Source organism: Rattus rattus, chromosome 5, assembly GCF_011064425.1.
Source record: "Rattus rattus isolate New Zealand chromosome 5, Rrattus_CSIRO_v1, whole genome shotgun sequence".
NCBI lineage: Eukaryota > Metazoa > Chordata > Mammalia > Rodentia > Muridae > Rattus > Rattus rattus.
In genome coordinates, this window is record NC_046158.1 from 3,742,886 (window position 1) to 3,757,725 (window position 14,840).

The window sequence follows — 14,840 nt, forward strand, 5'->3', positions numbered from 1 at the left end:
TTCTTGTTTGTGATGCTGGGGTCACACTTAGGGTCCTATGCGTGCCAAACAAGCATGTTATCTCCGATGCTTACTGCAGCCTGGGGCTCTGGGTCCTCAGAGGGCCCCTGGGAGATGCTGAGGCCTCTGCGGACCAGGGAGCCAAGGCCTGGGTGGGCACTCAAGTGACTCGTCAGTGGAAGTATTGTGAGTATGCAACCAAGGACAGAGAAGGGGGTCTCTGAACACATTTCCCCTTAGGCAGTCAGCCACCTGGGCGCTGGGGAAACCAGGCGGACTGCAGGCTGCCCTGGGGCCCTTTCTGCTTCTGTTTATTGAAATGATAAACAAACAATAAACTTAGAAATGGCTGGGCAGTGGTGTTACACACCTTCAATTCCAGCACTCAGGAGGCTGAGCCAGGAAGATCTCCTTCAGTTGGAGGCCAGCCCTGGTCCATAGAGCGAGTTCTGTGAGCCTCGGCTACACAGAGAAATCCTTTCTTGAAAAAGTAAATAAATTCATTACATTTAAAAATAAAAATATGGGCTGGAGGGATGGCTCAGTGGTTAAGAGCACCGACTGCTCTTCCAAAGGCCCTGAGTTCAAATCCCAGCAACCACATGGTGGCTCACAACCATCTGTAATAAGATCTGATGCCCTCTTCTGGTGTGTCTGAAGATAGCTACAATGTATATAATAAATAAATAAACCTTTAAAAAATTTAAATAAAAATAAACCGGGCATCCACAAAAGATGGCAGGATTCTAGGGTTGAGGGTATCTCTGCTGGAAGATCTCTCAGGTCCTTAGCTCTGCTGGTTTGTTTACTGTTCCCTGACCCATGTCCCATCCCATCCCCCCCACCCATCCCCCATCCCCATCCCCCTGCTATCCACTTACCTGCAGCACAGGGCTCTCCTCAAAGTTGTAGGCACTGGGACGGCCCTCCAGAGTGGAGAAGGCCACGTTGCCCCCATTCAGGGGGGAGATGTCGCTGAACTCAGAGGTGCAGAAAGCCACCCTCTCATCTTCACCAGGTCGCAGGTAGTGGCCCTCAGGATGGCCATAGGTTTTCTGGCAGGAGGCACTGTAGTATTGGTAGGGCTCCCAGGGGCCACCGGTGTGCGTGCGCTTGTAGATGGCAAAGCTCTCGGGGCGGCTGGTGTGGAACTTTAGCCTCACGTAGGTGATCTCATAGGCCTTCCCTGCAGCCAGGCAGATGGAGATCATCTTAGAGAAGGGAACAGGTACACAGCCCTGGAACGGGGGTTGGGTGGGGTGGGGAGGTGGGAGTGGGGTGAAGAGGCTGGACAGGATGGCTGATGGCAGAAACTCCCTGGAGCTTTGAGTCAGAGGGCCACCATGAGGGTCAGAGAGGAGCATGGGGAAGGCTACACCTGAAGGCCTCCCAGCGACTCGCCCACCCTGTATCCAGCTCAGTTCCCCTCTTTGCTAGGGAACCTGAGATATTGTGAACCGTTATTCCCTGAATGGCATTGTCTTTTTTTGCTTAGTGAACAAGCAAAAACAAATAAGTGAGGTAAAACAAAGACCGTAATACTCAGTACCACGGAGGACCCCCACAGCTGGGAGTAACAGGGGAAGTGGCTCTTTAGGAAGCAGGCTGGTGCTGCTGCCTCAGGATGCTGAACTGGGTTGCTGTTCAACCCAAGAATTCCACTCGAAGGCAGATGGCCAAGAACAACAGAAAGACCTGTGCCCCAGAACGACTAGACACACATGTCCGCAGCAGCACTCAGAACGCCCCAAATGCCTGCCAACCATGTAGAGGAATTCTTACCATGGTGACAAGGAAGGAGGTCTCAGAGCGTGCCACCTGGCCATGGCCTGTGAGAGGTGGTGCTGAAGCTGCTAACACAGAAGGCCCTGCTGGCTGACCTCACTTACGCCGAGTGCCCAGAAGCAGCCAAGCCACAGACAGGAAGTAAGATAGTGGTATTTGGAAGTTGGGGTGAGACTTTGGAATAAGTGGTAATGACTGCAAATGGACACAGGGGTTTTAGGGACTGATGAGAACACCCCCCGGTCAACCCAGTGGTCGGTACGTGAACCCGTGAGTATAAGAATCATGGGATTGTGTGGTTTTACGTTAGAGGAGTGAGAGGCAAAGCCAACAGTTCACATCTGCAAGCCTTGTACGGCTGAGCTGAGCCCTGAACACGCACGCACACGCACACGCACACGCACACGCACACGCACACGCACAGGGCAATAACAAGGGTTGGTGGCAACACAGAGAGGCTATCCTGTGCACCGGAGATGGTAAGTGTTTTTAAAATGCCATCACTGTGGTTAACAGATGCAGGTCATTAGAAAATCAAAAGCCAGCCTTACCCTACAACCCGGCAAGCCTAGTGTGATATACCCTCAGAGAATGGTAGCCAGGCCCCAAGGAAGGGACATGTGCATCCATGTTCATAGCACCCACTGCTCAGGACAGCCGAGGGGCAGAAATAGCCCAGGCCATGCAAACAGATGGCCCAACCGTGCAAAAGACAGCTGTTCAGCCTGGAAAAGTGGGGCAACTTTGACCTTTGGGCCTAAAATACAGACAAGCCCTGAGGGTGTGGTGCTAGACAGAAGAAGTGTGTCACAGACCAACACCGCAGGCGTGCCTTGCACCCACACGCACAGAGGCGGACAGTGTCAGCTCAGGGAGGGGCTGAAGGATGACTCAGTGCCCAACAGCACCCGACTGCAAGACAGGAAGACAAGTTCTAGTCTCCAGCACCCATGTAAAAAGTCAAGCATAGCTGCATGTACCTGTGACCCCAGAATGGAGTGGGTTGGAGTCGGGGAGGACAAAGACAAGCAGATCCTAAGACCTCAAGTGCCAGCCAGCCTCAACCCAAGCAGCAAGCTCCCAGTTCAGTGAGAGATCCTGTCCCAAGGCAGCAAGGTCGGAAATGATAAAGGAAGATAGTTGTTGATTTACTCTGGTGTGTGCGTGCGTGCATAAGTGTGTGTGTGTGTGTGTGTGTGTGTGTATGTGTGTATGTGTGTATGTGTATGTGTGTGTGCATGCATAAGTGTGTGTGTATGTGTGTATATATGTGTGTATGTGTGTGTATGTGTGTGCATGTGTGTATGTGTATGTGTGTGCATGTGTGTATGTATATGTGTGTGCATGTGTGTATGTGTGTGTATGTATGTGTGTATGTGTTGTACATGTGTATATGTGTGTGCATGTGTATGTGTGTGTATGTATGTGTATGTGTGTATATGTATGTGTGTATATATGTGTGTATGTGTGTGTATATATGTGTGTGTGTGTGTATGTGTGTGTATGTATGTGTGTATACGTGTGTGTGTATGTATGTGTATGTATGTGTGTATGTGTGCACACGCATACATACAGTAATGCAGGGGTTATCGAGATTGTTCAGTGCTTAAGAGCATGTGCTGCCCTTACAAAGCACTGGAGTTCCCAGCACTGGGACACTTAGAACCCTCTGTAACTGTGACTACAAGGGACCCGGATCTCTCTTTGACCTCCCTGGCGCCTCCCCTCACGTGTACATACTCACACACAGACACGCACACTCATATACATAATTAAAGTATAAAATAAATGTCCTGTCTAAGGATTGTCCATTTTATAAGTACACTGGAGCCACGGGGCCTCGTGGCAGGGCAGCCTGTTCTGTTTCCTAAGGTAACAGAGCCTGGAGTCCTTGTACAGGTTCAGAGCGGGAGGAGTGTGTTTGTGACTCCAAACTGCACACACTTGAACATGGATACAACTATGTGTACTTCACCATAACAAAAAAATTAGCGTAAATATACTGTCCCTCTGGGACAGCAGTTTGGTGACAGAGATGAGGAACGGAAAGAATATTCCCAGAATCAGACAAAGAAGCCTTTGTGGGTGGAGGGAGGGGGTCACGACCTAATAGCCCAGACCAATCCTCAAGGTGTTATATAGACTGGGGAAACCAAGCGTCTGAAGAAATAACCAAAGGGGCAGCAGTTTCCATAATGACCAAAGCCATTGACGGTCTGCAGAGTCGAAGCCCCCCTGGGAAAGTCAGAATCAAAACAAAGGCTGCAGGTACTACGAAGGATCCTAAAAGGGGACCATGATGGGCAGCGCCAGGGCCTGGGAGGGCAGCTCACCTGATAAAGTGTGCCACAGGGGCAGAAGGATCTGAGCTCGAATGCTTAGCACAAAAGGCTGAGGTGCGGGATGCTCGCCCGTGACCCCAGACATGAGGGTGGATACAGGCTCACTGGCTGTAGCTGAATCTGTGAGAAGCGACGTCTCAAAAGTAGAGAACAACTGAAGGACAACACCCGCTTACCTCTGGTTTCCACACAACTCAGACATACAGATACATAGAAACCACACGCAGACACAATTTGACAAAAAAAAAAAAAAAAAAAATTTAGAAGACTAGGTCCCAGTTAGGCGTAGTTGTATGTGCCTCATCTCAGCACTCGGGAGGTAGAGGCAGGAGAATTAGTAGTTCAAAGCCATCCTTGGCTGTACAGTGAGTTCAAGGCCCACTGGGCTGCATGCGACTGTCTCAGAAAAACCAAACAAAAGGCACGGGCCCCAAAGACAGCCGGCTAATTGGCGAGCATGTTTGTCCTCGGAACTCAGCACAACTGTTCCTCCTTCAGTTTCCCTCTGTTTTTCCCAATTTTCTTTCCTGGAGCTTGTTCTAATTTAAAACTGGAGAAAGCCCAGTTTTACAAAACTTTTTAAAAAGCAACCGCCTTGCCAGGTTCCGTTTTAAGACGTTTTCTAAAGTTCCGTGGCAGCACAGTTGGCACTGGGCTTCTGAGCCCTTCAGAAGAGGATGCATCGGGGCCTGGGCTGGGTCAGGCAGTGCCTGGCTGGCTCCCCAGTTAGAGCACCAGGCCCAGATGTGCCCAGATGTGCTCACACTGGGGCAGACACAAGTCCTGCAGGCTCGGTAAACAGTGAGCAGTCAGACACCTCCTGGGAGGGAGCCAGGAGACACTTCAAAGGTGGCTGGCAGGGAGGCTGCCCTCGGATAAAGGGGGTCACTCGGACTGCATGCGAGCAAACAATGTCTGTGGTGGGAAACATAGAGGCTCCTTACTGGCCAAGCCAGGAGGCAAGAGCTGCTGAGACAACATCACAGGGGCGCCGTGGGAAGGTTTGTTGGAGAGTTTAATTAGGAGAGCAACTCCAGCCTGCTCTGTAAGGATAGGCAGTGGGAATGGCTCCAATGTACAGTGACAGATATAAACCCACAGTCACCCAGGCTCTTGTAAGCTTCAGGGCCAGTGAGGTTCCAAGGTGACGGTTTTGCTCCTAAGCTCCAGGCCGGCCTGTATACAGCTCTCCTACCTCGAATGCTGCTTTTCCCAACTCCCTGACTACCCTCCGTGCATCTCAGCTCCACAGTGAGCATCTACCATATGCCAGACACCAGCTGAACACATCCTGCACACTCTCCGGACCCCCCAATTCCGTCGTCATGTGGGTTCCATTGACAAGACGCGCTTCATTAGCAAGAAGTTCACAGCTCAGGGAGAAAACACAGAGAACAGTCGATCTCTCTTGGTCCTCCAGCCCTCACAAAGGCTATACAGGTACCCTTCTGCCAGGGGCTTGCTGGGTACTCCGGGGAGATAGGACTTCTGGGAAGGGGATGCAGATACTGATGAAAACAAAGAGATGTGTCCCCAGCCCTTGATGGTTCAAATGCTGTGGCCGCCATGGCAAAGGCCACCTGAGAGAAGCACCAGCATGCTAAGGCACATCTACCCCACCAGCTGGGACATACAGCCTGTCAAGACCTGGGTCTGCCACAAATCGAGCTGGCCGGCGTCTGGTGCTGACCTGGTGGGTAGGCCAGGCTTATTTTTGGAAGATGGAAAGAAAACAAACTTTAATTACAGCCATCTGGGGATCCGGGAGGGGTTGGGGCGGGGGTGGCGCCAAAGGGGCAGCGAGATTTGAGCTGTAACACATGGGCAGGCCAGACTGATACCCACCCGCTGGGAACCAGTTCCAGTGTGAGAATGATCCCAGGCCTCAGCCCCAGGTCCTGACACCCATCATCAAGTTCTTCAGTTCCCAAGCAAGGCTCTTGGCAGCCTTGGGCATCTTGAGTCCCTGTGAAGAACTGGGTGTTCTCGGAGATCACAGAGGAACCAGCCCCGTCCCCTCTGTACTACACCTAACAGTCAAACTGTCCAGTCTGGGGCTGGAGAGATAGCTCAGCGGTTAAGAGCTCCGACTGCTCTTCCAGAGGTCCTGAGTTCAATTCCCAGCAACCACATGGTGGCTCACAACCATCTGTAATGAGATCTGGTGTGTCTGAAAACAGCTACAGTATACTCCTATACATTAAATAAATAAATAAGTCAATTAAAAACGCAAAACAAAACTGTCCAGTCTGGCCTTGCAGAGGACAGGTTTTCTCTGGCGATTGCATAAGGCTTTGTGTCAAGATCACTCTGAGGTCGGTCGGGTCCCAGCTGTGATTGCTGGAGTCTACAGAAGGGGGATGGGTATTCTGGACCACCATAGCCGGCCATAAATAAACACGCGTAATAAACAGGGGCGGGGCGGAGGGATTGCTAGAGAGCAGGGAATCCAGAGAGTGATGGAGCGCTCTAGCACACGTTAATTCTTTGGGCTGAAGAAGACATTGAGTTGAGAAGTACTTGCCTAAGTATATGGAGATATGGGAGGGGAGTGCTTTTCTTTAAGAAATGTACAGAAAACAAGAGACACGGTGGCAGCGGTTTTGAGCGTGGTATTAATCACATTTGCAACTGTCATGTAGTCACTAACAACGTCACCTCGCGGCTTCTGCAGCTTCCCAAACTGAAAGTTTGTTCTCTTAAACATTAGCGTCTCATCGCCTCCCCAGCCCCTGGAAACCCCATCCTGCTTTCCGCCTTTATGAATCTGACAGCTCAGGAACTTTCTAGAAGGAGAACCATGATGTGCCTGTCCCTCGTGACTGGCTAACAGCCCTAGCGCTCACTCCTATTGGATCACGCATCATTTTGCTTTGTTTCTGGGTAAACACTGCACTGTGGAGATGGTCTCCACACAGCTGAGTTGCAGCCGAGGTCTGAGTTGGGAAGCTCAGGTGGACGATGGAGGCCTTTGGGAAGACAGGTCATCTCAGAAGTGGGTCATGATTCCAGCATGTGAAATCTGGGCATGAGATCGATCGTTGTAGGCCTTGCCTTGGAAGGGCCAGGGCCAGGCAGGGAGGAGGCTAGGTTTTAGAATAAAAAATGAGAAGGGCCGACCTTCACTCCCTTGCTCACTCCCTTGTTCCTGCTGGGGACGCTCGGTGCTGAAGAGTCACTCATCAAATGCCTGGCTTCTCCATGACTCATTGGATAGCTCAGTGCCTCCGTTTCCCCGTTTTCAAGATGAGAATAACAATCTGAGGAGGGGTAAGCGATCAGATTTCTGCAAGGCTCTTGAACAGCAGGTTCTCAAGTGACTGTCAGCCCCCCTGTCTGGCCATTCGATGACCGACATTGGCTAAATAGCAGGCAGGGGACCTGTTGCTCAGGATGGAGCGAAGCTGTGAAGCCAAGGACCCTCGTCCATTCCACGGCAGTTCAGAGCTGGTAATGGGGCCACACTGGACCTAGTCGGGAGTATAAGCGGGTACAGCCCTGAGGGAGGTCCCTGGAGGAGGGCACCCTAAGCTGGATAGACAGCACATGTTCCCTGCCTCTCCCCAGAGCTTGGGATCTGGCACCCTGTGGGTGCCCACTGGTTTATGAGTTAGTCTGGGTGACCGGATGTTGAGGAGAGAAAGTGAACCTGTAGAAGTGAGGGCATTTACAGCAAGGACCCACAGGATGAGAAAGGAGAGCCTTTCGTTTGCCTGGAGAGGACCATGGTGGTAGTCAGAGCAGGTTAGGTGGAAAGAGATCACGGTGGCCCAGAGTCCACTTACTCCCTTCCCCCAATGAGGGACATTCTACCTTTGCAACTCCTAGATCACTGTGGGAGGTCCTGAGGCGTGGGGACAAGGCCGGCTGGGCCTAGGGCCACTTCTGTGGGTGGAGGGAGGCTATCCAAGACCACTGCCTTGACTCTTGACCTGCCTGAGCCTAGCATTCCAGCCAAATCCCCCAGGGAGGTGGAAGGAGGACACTGTCCCCAAGCTCTGGCCCTAGCCAAGGCAAACATACCACCCACTCCACAGGAAGGCACAGCTGAGCGGAGGCTCAAGAGACTAGGGAGCTTTGGGGCTTCTGGGGGTGGGGTGTCCTGTGGGGTCTCTGGTCCAGTTTCTACCCAAGCCACGCTCTTCTCTGTGACTGTTTAACCTCTACACTTTTCTCTGAGCCATCTAGGCTCGGAGAGTTCCAGATCTATGCTGCCTCCATCTGCTTCTTTGGGCCTAGAGCACGCTAACTTCTTCTGGAGACTCTCAGCACCTTCAGGCCTTGAAAGGCCACTGCTGGCCCTCCCAGCTGAGGCTTTTGGGCCCCATATATTTTCTCAGACTTAGGTTTTCCCCACATGGTCTTATGGTTAGCTTGCAGTCCTGGACTTAGCTGTATTCTTTCTTGGCGGATGGGATGGAGGTTTGAGAAAGAGTTCTCAATGTAGCCCTGGCTGTCCTTGAACTCACTCTGTAGACCAGACTGGCCTCCAACTCAGAGGTCTGCCTGCCTCTGCCTCCTGAGTGCCAGGATTAAAGGCGTGCCCACCACTGCCCTGCCATAGCTATATTCTATGGCCAAGAGCAAAGGTTCCACAGGTCCTGGCAGGTGGTGTGGGGATGATTCTATTTCGCCCTGCACTTGGGGACCCGGAACTCAGAGAAATGTTTCTATGGTCCTGGGAGAGTCCTGACAATCCAAGACAGGACACCAAGAGCCAACCTGACCCGTTTACTCTCTGTTCTAAGTGAGAGCAGCAGCAGAGCCCTGGAGTCGAGCCCTGTGTAATCCCAAACAACCGCTTCATCCTCAGAACCTCAGTTTCCCCACCAATGCAGGATAAATTCCTCCCGGCTGAGATGCTGGTCCTTGAACAGTCTGTCATCCAACGACCCTCTATTTCCCCTTCTCCCATCCACCCCTCTCGCCAGCTTGGCCAGCTTCTCCAGGCATTAGTCGAAGCCCTGAGAGCAGTCAGCTCCACCAACCAGCCCCACTGTGGCCTTTCACCACAAGCAGGGAGACCTGGCTCAGCAGCTACTGCGGGATAGGATTTAGACCAGATGTCAGGAGCTGCGGGGAGCTGGGAACGCGGTGACCTCCCTCCCAAGCTGACCTCTGCCTCCTCTTCTCCCTGCTCCTCACCCCCACCCCCAGGGGACTCTGGCCAGAGCTGCCTTCTACTTTCCACTCTTAAGAGCCTTCATGAAGGGGGGGGGGCACCCAGCAAACAAGGTCAGCAGAAAAACAGAGGGGCTGTTCCCAGCCCACCTCAGCTAACAGCCAAGGCCCTCTGGATTCTGGATATTATGAGTCCATGGGCTTAGCTACAGCAGAATTAAGACACCGAGCCCCCAGATGGGCCAGCACAGCAACGACCTGGGTCGGGATGTCTTTTGGAACAGGGTGAGCCCTTATTCCCTGATAGAGAGCCCACCCGCAGTGCTCAGCCCCCACCCAGGGCTTCCAACTCATTCATGAGGACCATGACAGCTCCAATCTGAGCACCTATGGCTGTCATATTGTCCTCAGAGGCGGCAAGTGTTTTTATTTTGTTGCTTGTTTGTTTGTTTGTTTGTTTTGAGACAGAGTCAGGGCTAGTCCAAAACTCCTGATTTTCCTGCCTGTACCTCCCGAGTTCCATCAGTTTATGTCGAGCTGGGGCTGGTGGAAGCCAGGGCCTGTGCCTGCTAGGCAAGCACTCTGTCAGCTGAGCTGCTTCCCCAGCGTTCCTCTTGTCTCCACTGTATAAGCAGGGAAACTGAGGTACATCAAGAGCACTGCCTTCCAGTGGATGGTTTTACTATGCCTGCACTCAAAGTCTATTGCATGATGCCTACCCTATCCTGCTTTCAGACCCATCAAGAGAACTCTGAGCTGACCGAGTGCCCAGGATGTGGTGTGGCTGTTATCCATCCGTCCACCCATCCACCCATCCATCCACCCATCCATCCATCATCCACCCATCTATCCATCCATCCTTTCATGGTACAAACCCTTCTGTGCCTCACGCATGTCCGAGTGTGTGATGCCTTTGCTCACACTCAGAGCCCAGGATCTGTGGGTTCCAGAGGCTGCTTGTTGAAGCATCTAGAGGCTGCAGGAGCACGCATCAGGCAAAGTGTCAGCAGAGTGTGAGGAAGGCCCTCTAAGGCAAACACAGAGCTTCCCACCCTGACAGCACCCCCTGGTGCCCGAGGCTAGAGTTCCCTCCTTGGCATCTGGATTTCATGGGCACGTGTGACAGCCTTTGTTAGAGAACACAGTGTCTCCTTCCCTGCCCCAGATTCCTCCCATGGCCTTGAGGTCTTGCCAGCCCCATTGGCCACCACCTCCCCTAGCTTCCTGTCTGGGCAGACCCCACCCCATCCAAGTTCCACCTCCTCCTCTCAACAGTCAGAGGCAATGTATCCTCGCCCCTGGGAACTGGGTTTGGGATGCAAAGGGAATGTGCTTGCCTCTACTGCTGAAGGGGTTAAATGTCCTTCCCACCTCCCCTTTCTGGGGACAAGGACATTTCCTAGTCTTTGTCAGAGCTTTGCCACCCATGGCTAGGAAGCACCAGAGTAGTCGTGGGTGGCACAGCACATGCCAATTTTATATCCTGACCTCCATTGCACAGGAACGTGTGGGTCCTGACTGTCATGTAGCAGCTGTGTGTCTTTGCACAAAACACTTTAACCTCTCTGAGCCTCCAGCTTTTCACTGGGGCATAGTGTCGTCTGACGTTATCCAAACTCTCCTCAGAATGTGCCTGGGAACGTCTAGCATCATGCTGAGAATGTATGCAGCTCGGGGGAAAAGTGCTTAGCTAACAGGCTTCCTTCTGCGGCTGGAGACTGCCCTCGAATGAGATTCCAGTAACGAAATGTATGGATATTGGCTCTTACTAGGACACAGGAAGGCTATAGCCTCAGGTCACGTTTAGTGCTGAAATGAGTTATGAAAATATCAAATTCAGGTTATCAAAGCTTTGGAAGATTTGCACAGTACCCAGGGCATACCAAGGAGCCTAAGAAAGTCACTGGGCTCATCTGGACTTGGAGTGGGCAGAGAAGAGTCCAGTTTCAGCGTAGAAGTGGGTCCCTGGGTTCCCAGCCCCAGGGGCCCAATACTCCCTCCTCTTGCCTCGGGCTGGGTGGAGCAATCACGAGCAATGGAGAGGGGCCATGCCAAATGCCCAGGCTGGCCATCCAGTGGCAGGAGAAGCTGACTGTCCTGCCCAGGGTGCTGCAGCATTCGCGTTTGGTGGCAACTACCCTACCTCCCATGTCCACAGGGCATGGAAGGTGAAAGAGAATGGAGGATGGACCTCCTTAGAGGAGGATCATCATGGAGGTATCACCCCGCCTTCTCTAAAAGTTAGTTCTTCTAGGGAATTGTTGCTCCACCCAGTCCCACAGTTCTGCAAAAGCTGAGGGGGGCTTTCTGCTCTCCCAAACCTTTAGGGGAACCCCTTGGGCAGGCCTCCTGCTACCCAGGGCCTTCAGATTCTGACTCCTTACCTGTAGGTACTATAGCCTGCCCCAGAGTGCACAGCCCTCTGCGGGGTGGGGTGGGGTGTCCCATTGTCTGGAGACAAGGTGACAGGGTGTACGCTTACCTAGATGCAGGGTCAGGTTAACTGAAGTGGGATACTGCACCCCGAAGGCCATGGACGGACTCTGCCACCAGGTGCTGTCATCAGGGCTGTGGAAGTCTGTGAGGTAGGAGGCGTCGTGGCGTCGCCGGGGGTCAGCATCATCGCAGCGCTGGCACTGTGGCCCAGCTCCTGGTGCCCCTACGTGCGGACAGAAGTCCTCTGGGGGCCGTCCGCACGTGTGCGAGGCCTCGGCGCGTCGGCCGAACGCCGCGTTCTCGAACTCAGGCAGACAGCGCTGTGCGCGTCCCGCACCGTCGTAGCAAGAGCCCATGCCCGCACCCGTCGCGCAGTGCGCCTTCAGCATCACCAACGCCACACATACCACCGTTGCCAGGCGGGACAGGATCCCGGACACAGTCATGGCCGGCGCCTCGCTCCTCACTGCGCCGGTATCTACTCTGCGCCTTGGTCTGCGCTTGGCCCCTCTGCGCTCCACTGGCCCCCAGAGTCCTCCCCTGCAGGCGGAACCCGACGGCATCTGAGGGCGGGACACAGGCAGGCGACACCCCACCATCAGAGCTCCGTCCCTTCGTGCTCACCCCCACCTGCTGGACGTGCCTGGGAGTGCCTGCTTGTTCTGGCTAGGCCGCGGACTCTGGAAACTGTGAACCTGGCTCTGCGATCCTCCCTGAAAAATGGTCTCAGTGGTCATTATGCTAATGGATGCTTCTATGGGAGCCATGCACCTGGGTACCTTTCTGAGCGGAAAGGCAAGACAAGCACAGTCTTCACCTGACAGAATGACCTTGGGGAGTTTCCTCCATACCTGCCCAGTGTCCTCCTTCAAAAGCGTTGGGCTCCTGTCTTCTGTCCTCCCAAAGCAGATTTTTTCTCCTGGGATTTACCAAGGGGCTTCCTCTTATCAACAGAGGCCTCCCTTTCCCTCCACCAAGCTAATGTCCTTCCCACGGAACCTTCAGACCCCTGTAATCAGCAAAACAAAATGATCCCATGGTAGGGACACCCAGCTGAGCGGGACATGGATGGTCACATCCCCACAGCCCAGGTTAGACCCAGGAGGAGTCCAACCTGGCATGAAAGTTAAGGCGGTCCTGAGTGCAGGGCAAATTGGGGTGGGGAGCCTTGTGCTGCCCCAGTCTGGGGCCTCCTTCCTCACACTGCTAGCTACGGGACCACAGGGACACCTTGGGAAAAGGAAAAAGCCAAGTTTGGGATGAAAATGGACTCCTGTTGCCTCTTTGGGATGGCCTGTATGTGCTGGTCCCCTAGGATGGGGCGAGCTGGTGACAGTGGTGACTTGGAACGCCGAGGAGGCCAGTGTTCTTTGCCTCTGACTGCAGAGCAGACTCCCACACCCCTAATATCTCTTAATCAAGGACTCAGCTTGGGTGAGGTCCTTAGTTACTGTCTCAATTCAACCTACAAGGCTTTTATTGATTTGCTTGAGAGACCGTGTGGGCGAGGAACCCACGCTGCGCGGCACAGAAGTCATTAGTCTCACGGTATTTGGGCCCCTTCTGTATCGCCCATGGGGCTGCAGCAGAGCCCACACCTTGTCCCACTAAGACTGTCCCCAAATGTTCCACTCCCATCTGCCTTTGCAGCCAGGGTCCCTGGGTCTGGCTTCTGTCTTTCTGGCTGAATTATTCTGGTACACACAAGGTACCAGAGGAAGGAATTTTCTTCATGTATTTCGCTTCCACAGCCTATGTTGAGACCCTTGTGTGCTAACCATAGCCTTGATGGTACAAGTGTGTGCACAGGGTGCTCGAGTGCATCCGCGTGCACACACACACACACACACACGTGCACGCACACACACACCTGATGCAGTCAGCTTAGCAGTGGTGGCTGTACTGTAGTGGCAACAGCTTCCCGGGAGCAGTGTTCTTCCTATGTGGCAGCCTCTCAGTCCTGCCACAATCTTCCATTGAGCACATGTGACAGAAATTCCTAAGCACCTGGCCAATATGTGTTGCTCAACTCCCAGATCATTGAAAATAATCGCCACAGCAAAGCCAAGATCCTGCTCTCGCAGAGAGAGCCACTGAGAAATAGCACCATGACCCTCAAGGCTGGCTAGTCTGGGCGCTGGCAAGCACCGCCCTCTCTGTCCATCCTCTCTGTGCTTGGGCAGGGTGCAAAGGTCTCGCAGCCCAATAAGAGGGATGCTGCTTGTCACATCATAGCTACTAATGACACAGCCAGCCACAGCAGCTGACATACAGAAGTGGGGACTTGGGAGAGGGAGCCATGACCAGTTCCGTGTGGTGGGAGTGAGCTTCCTAAAAGAGGTTGAGTGGGGTGAATGGTCTGGGAAACACAGAGGGGCCGTGCATTTGCCGAGGCCAGGAGGCTAGTAAGCAGGCCATTATGTTGGGGTGGAGAGCGGGGCCTGGTAATGGGATGGTACAAGTCCTGTGTCACGGACTTGTCTTTGCCCTGTACAGGGACTTCAGGCTGGGTGGAGTCAAGGGGCAAGAGCCAAATGTGCTTCATCCTGGTATCTTCCAGACCTGCGCCCTGTGGCAGCCAGGGGATGTTGGTGGGGTTCACAAAACTCCAGTCTGGTTTTGGGTCCTGGGCTGGAAGTGATGGTCCCTTTCAAATGGGCCAGCATCCCTGGAAGTCCGTCTTGCCTCAGCTAGTGATCTCAGTGGAGGTCTCAGTGGTGCCCAAGTCCCCTGCTTTTCTTTTCTCTGAGTCTCTAAGGTGTTCAGTGTCAACCACCTGGTGGCGACATTGGCTGCAGTACAGGAACAGGCCTCTCTTGCCTCCAAGGGCAAAAATATGGTGGCCTGTGGTTGCAACTGCTGTGTGGAATTGACCAGCCAAGAAGCCAGACGGGAATGAAGTCCAGGGAAGGTTGCCTGCCTCCGCTCCACAAACAGTTCCCCTGTCTCTCTTCCAGACCCGTCCTTCGCCACCTAGGTCCCAGCATGTCAGGCTAGGCTACGTAATCCAATCCAGTGGATTGGCCGACTCCGGGCGGGCCTCAGAGACAAGAGTGACTCCCAGGACACACAGAGCTGGGAGGCAGGCAGAATCAAGTCTCCAACTGCCTGGGGGCTGCAGCCATGTTGCACCCACTCTCCGGACAGACACTTGCT

General features: G+C 53.4%; 1 protein-coding gene across 1 annotated transcript in view; it reads right to left on the reverse strand.

Annotated features, from left to right (window-relative positions):
- Lamc3 (laminin subunit gamma 3) overlaps positions 1-12,178 on the reverse strand; it is a 60,299-nt gene extending 48,121 nt beyond the window's left edge. Inside the window, exons 1-2 of the mRNA XM_032901841.1 lie at positions 11,731-12,178; positions 882-1,186 (exon numbers count right to left, since the gene is read on the reverse strand). Of these exons, the coding sequence (XP_032757732.1) occupies positions 882-1,186; positions 11,731-12,130 (705 nt within the window). The 5' untranslated portion in view covers positions 12,131-12,178. The remainder of the gene's footprint in view (positions 1-881; positions 1,187-11,730) is intronic.
- Between the last annotated feature and the right edge of the window lie 2,662 nt (positions 12,179-14,840).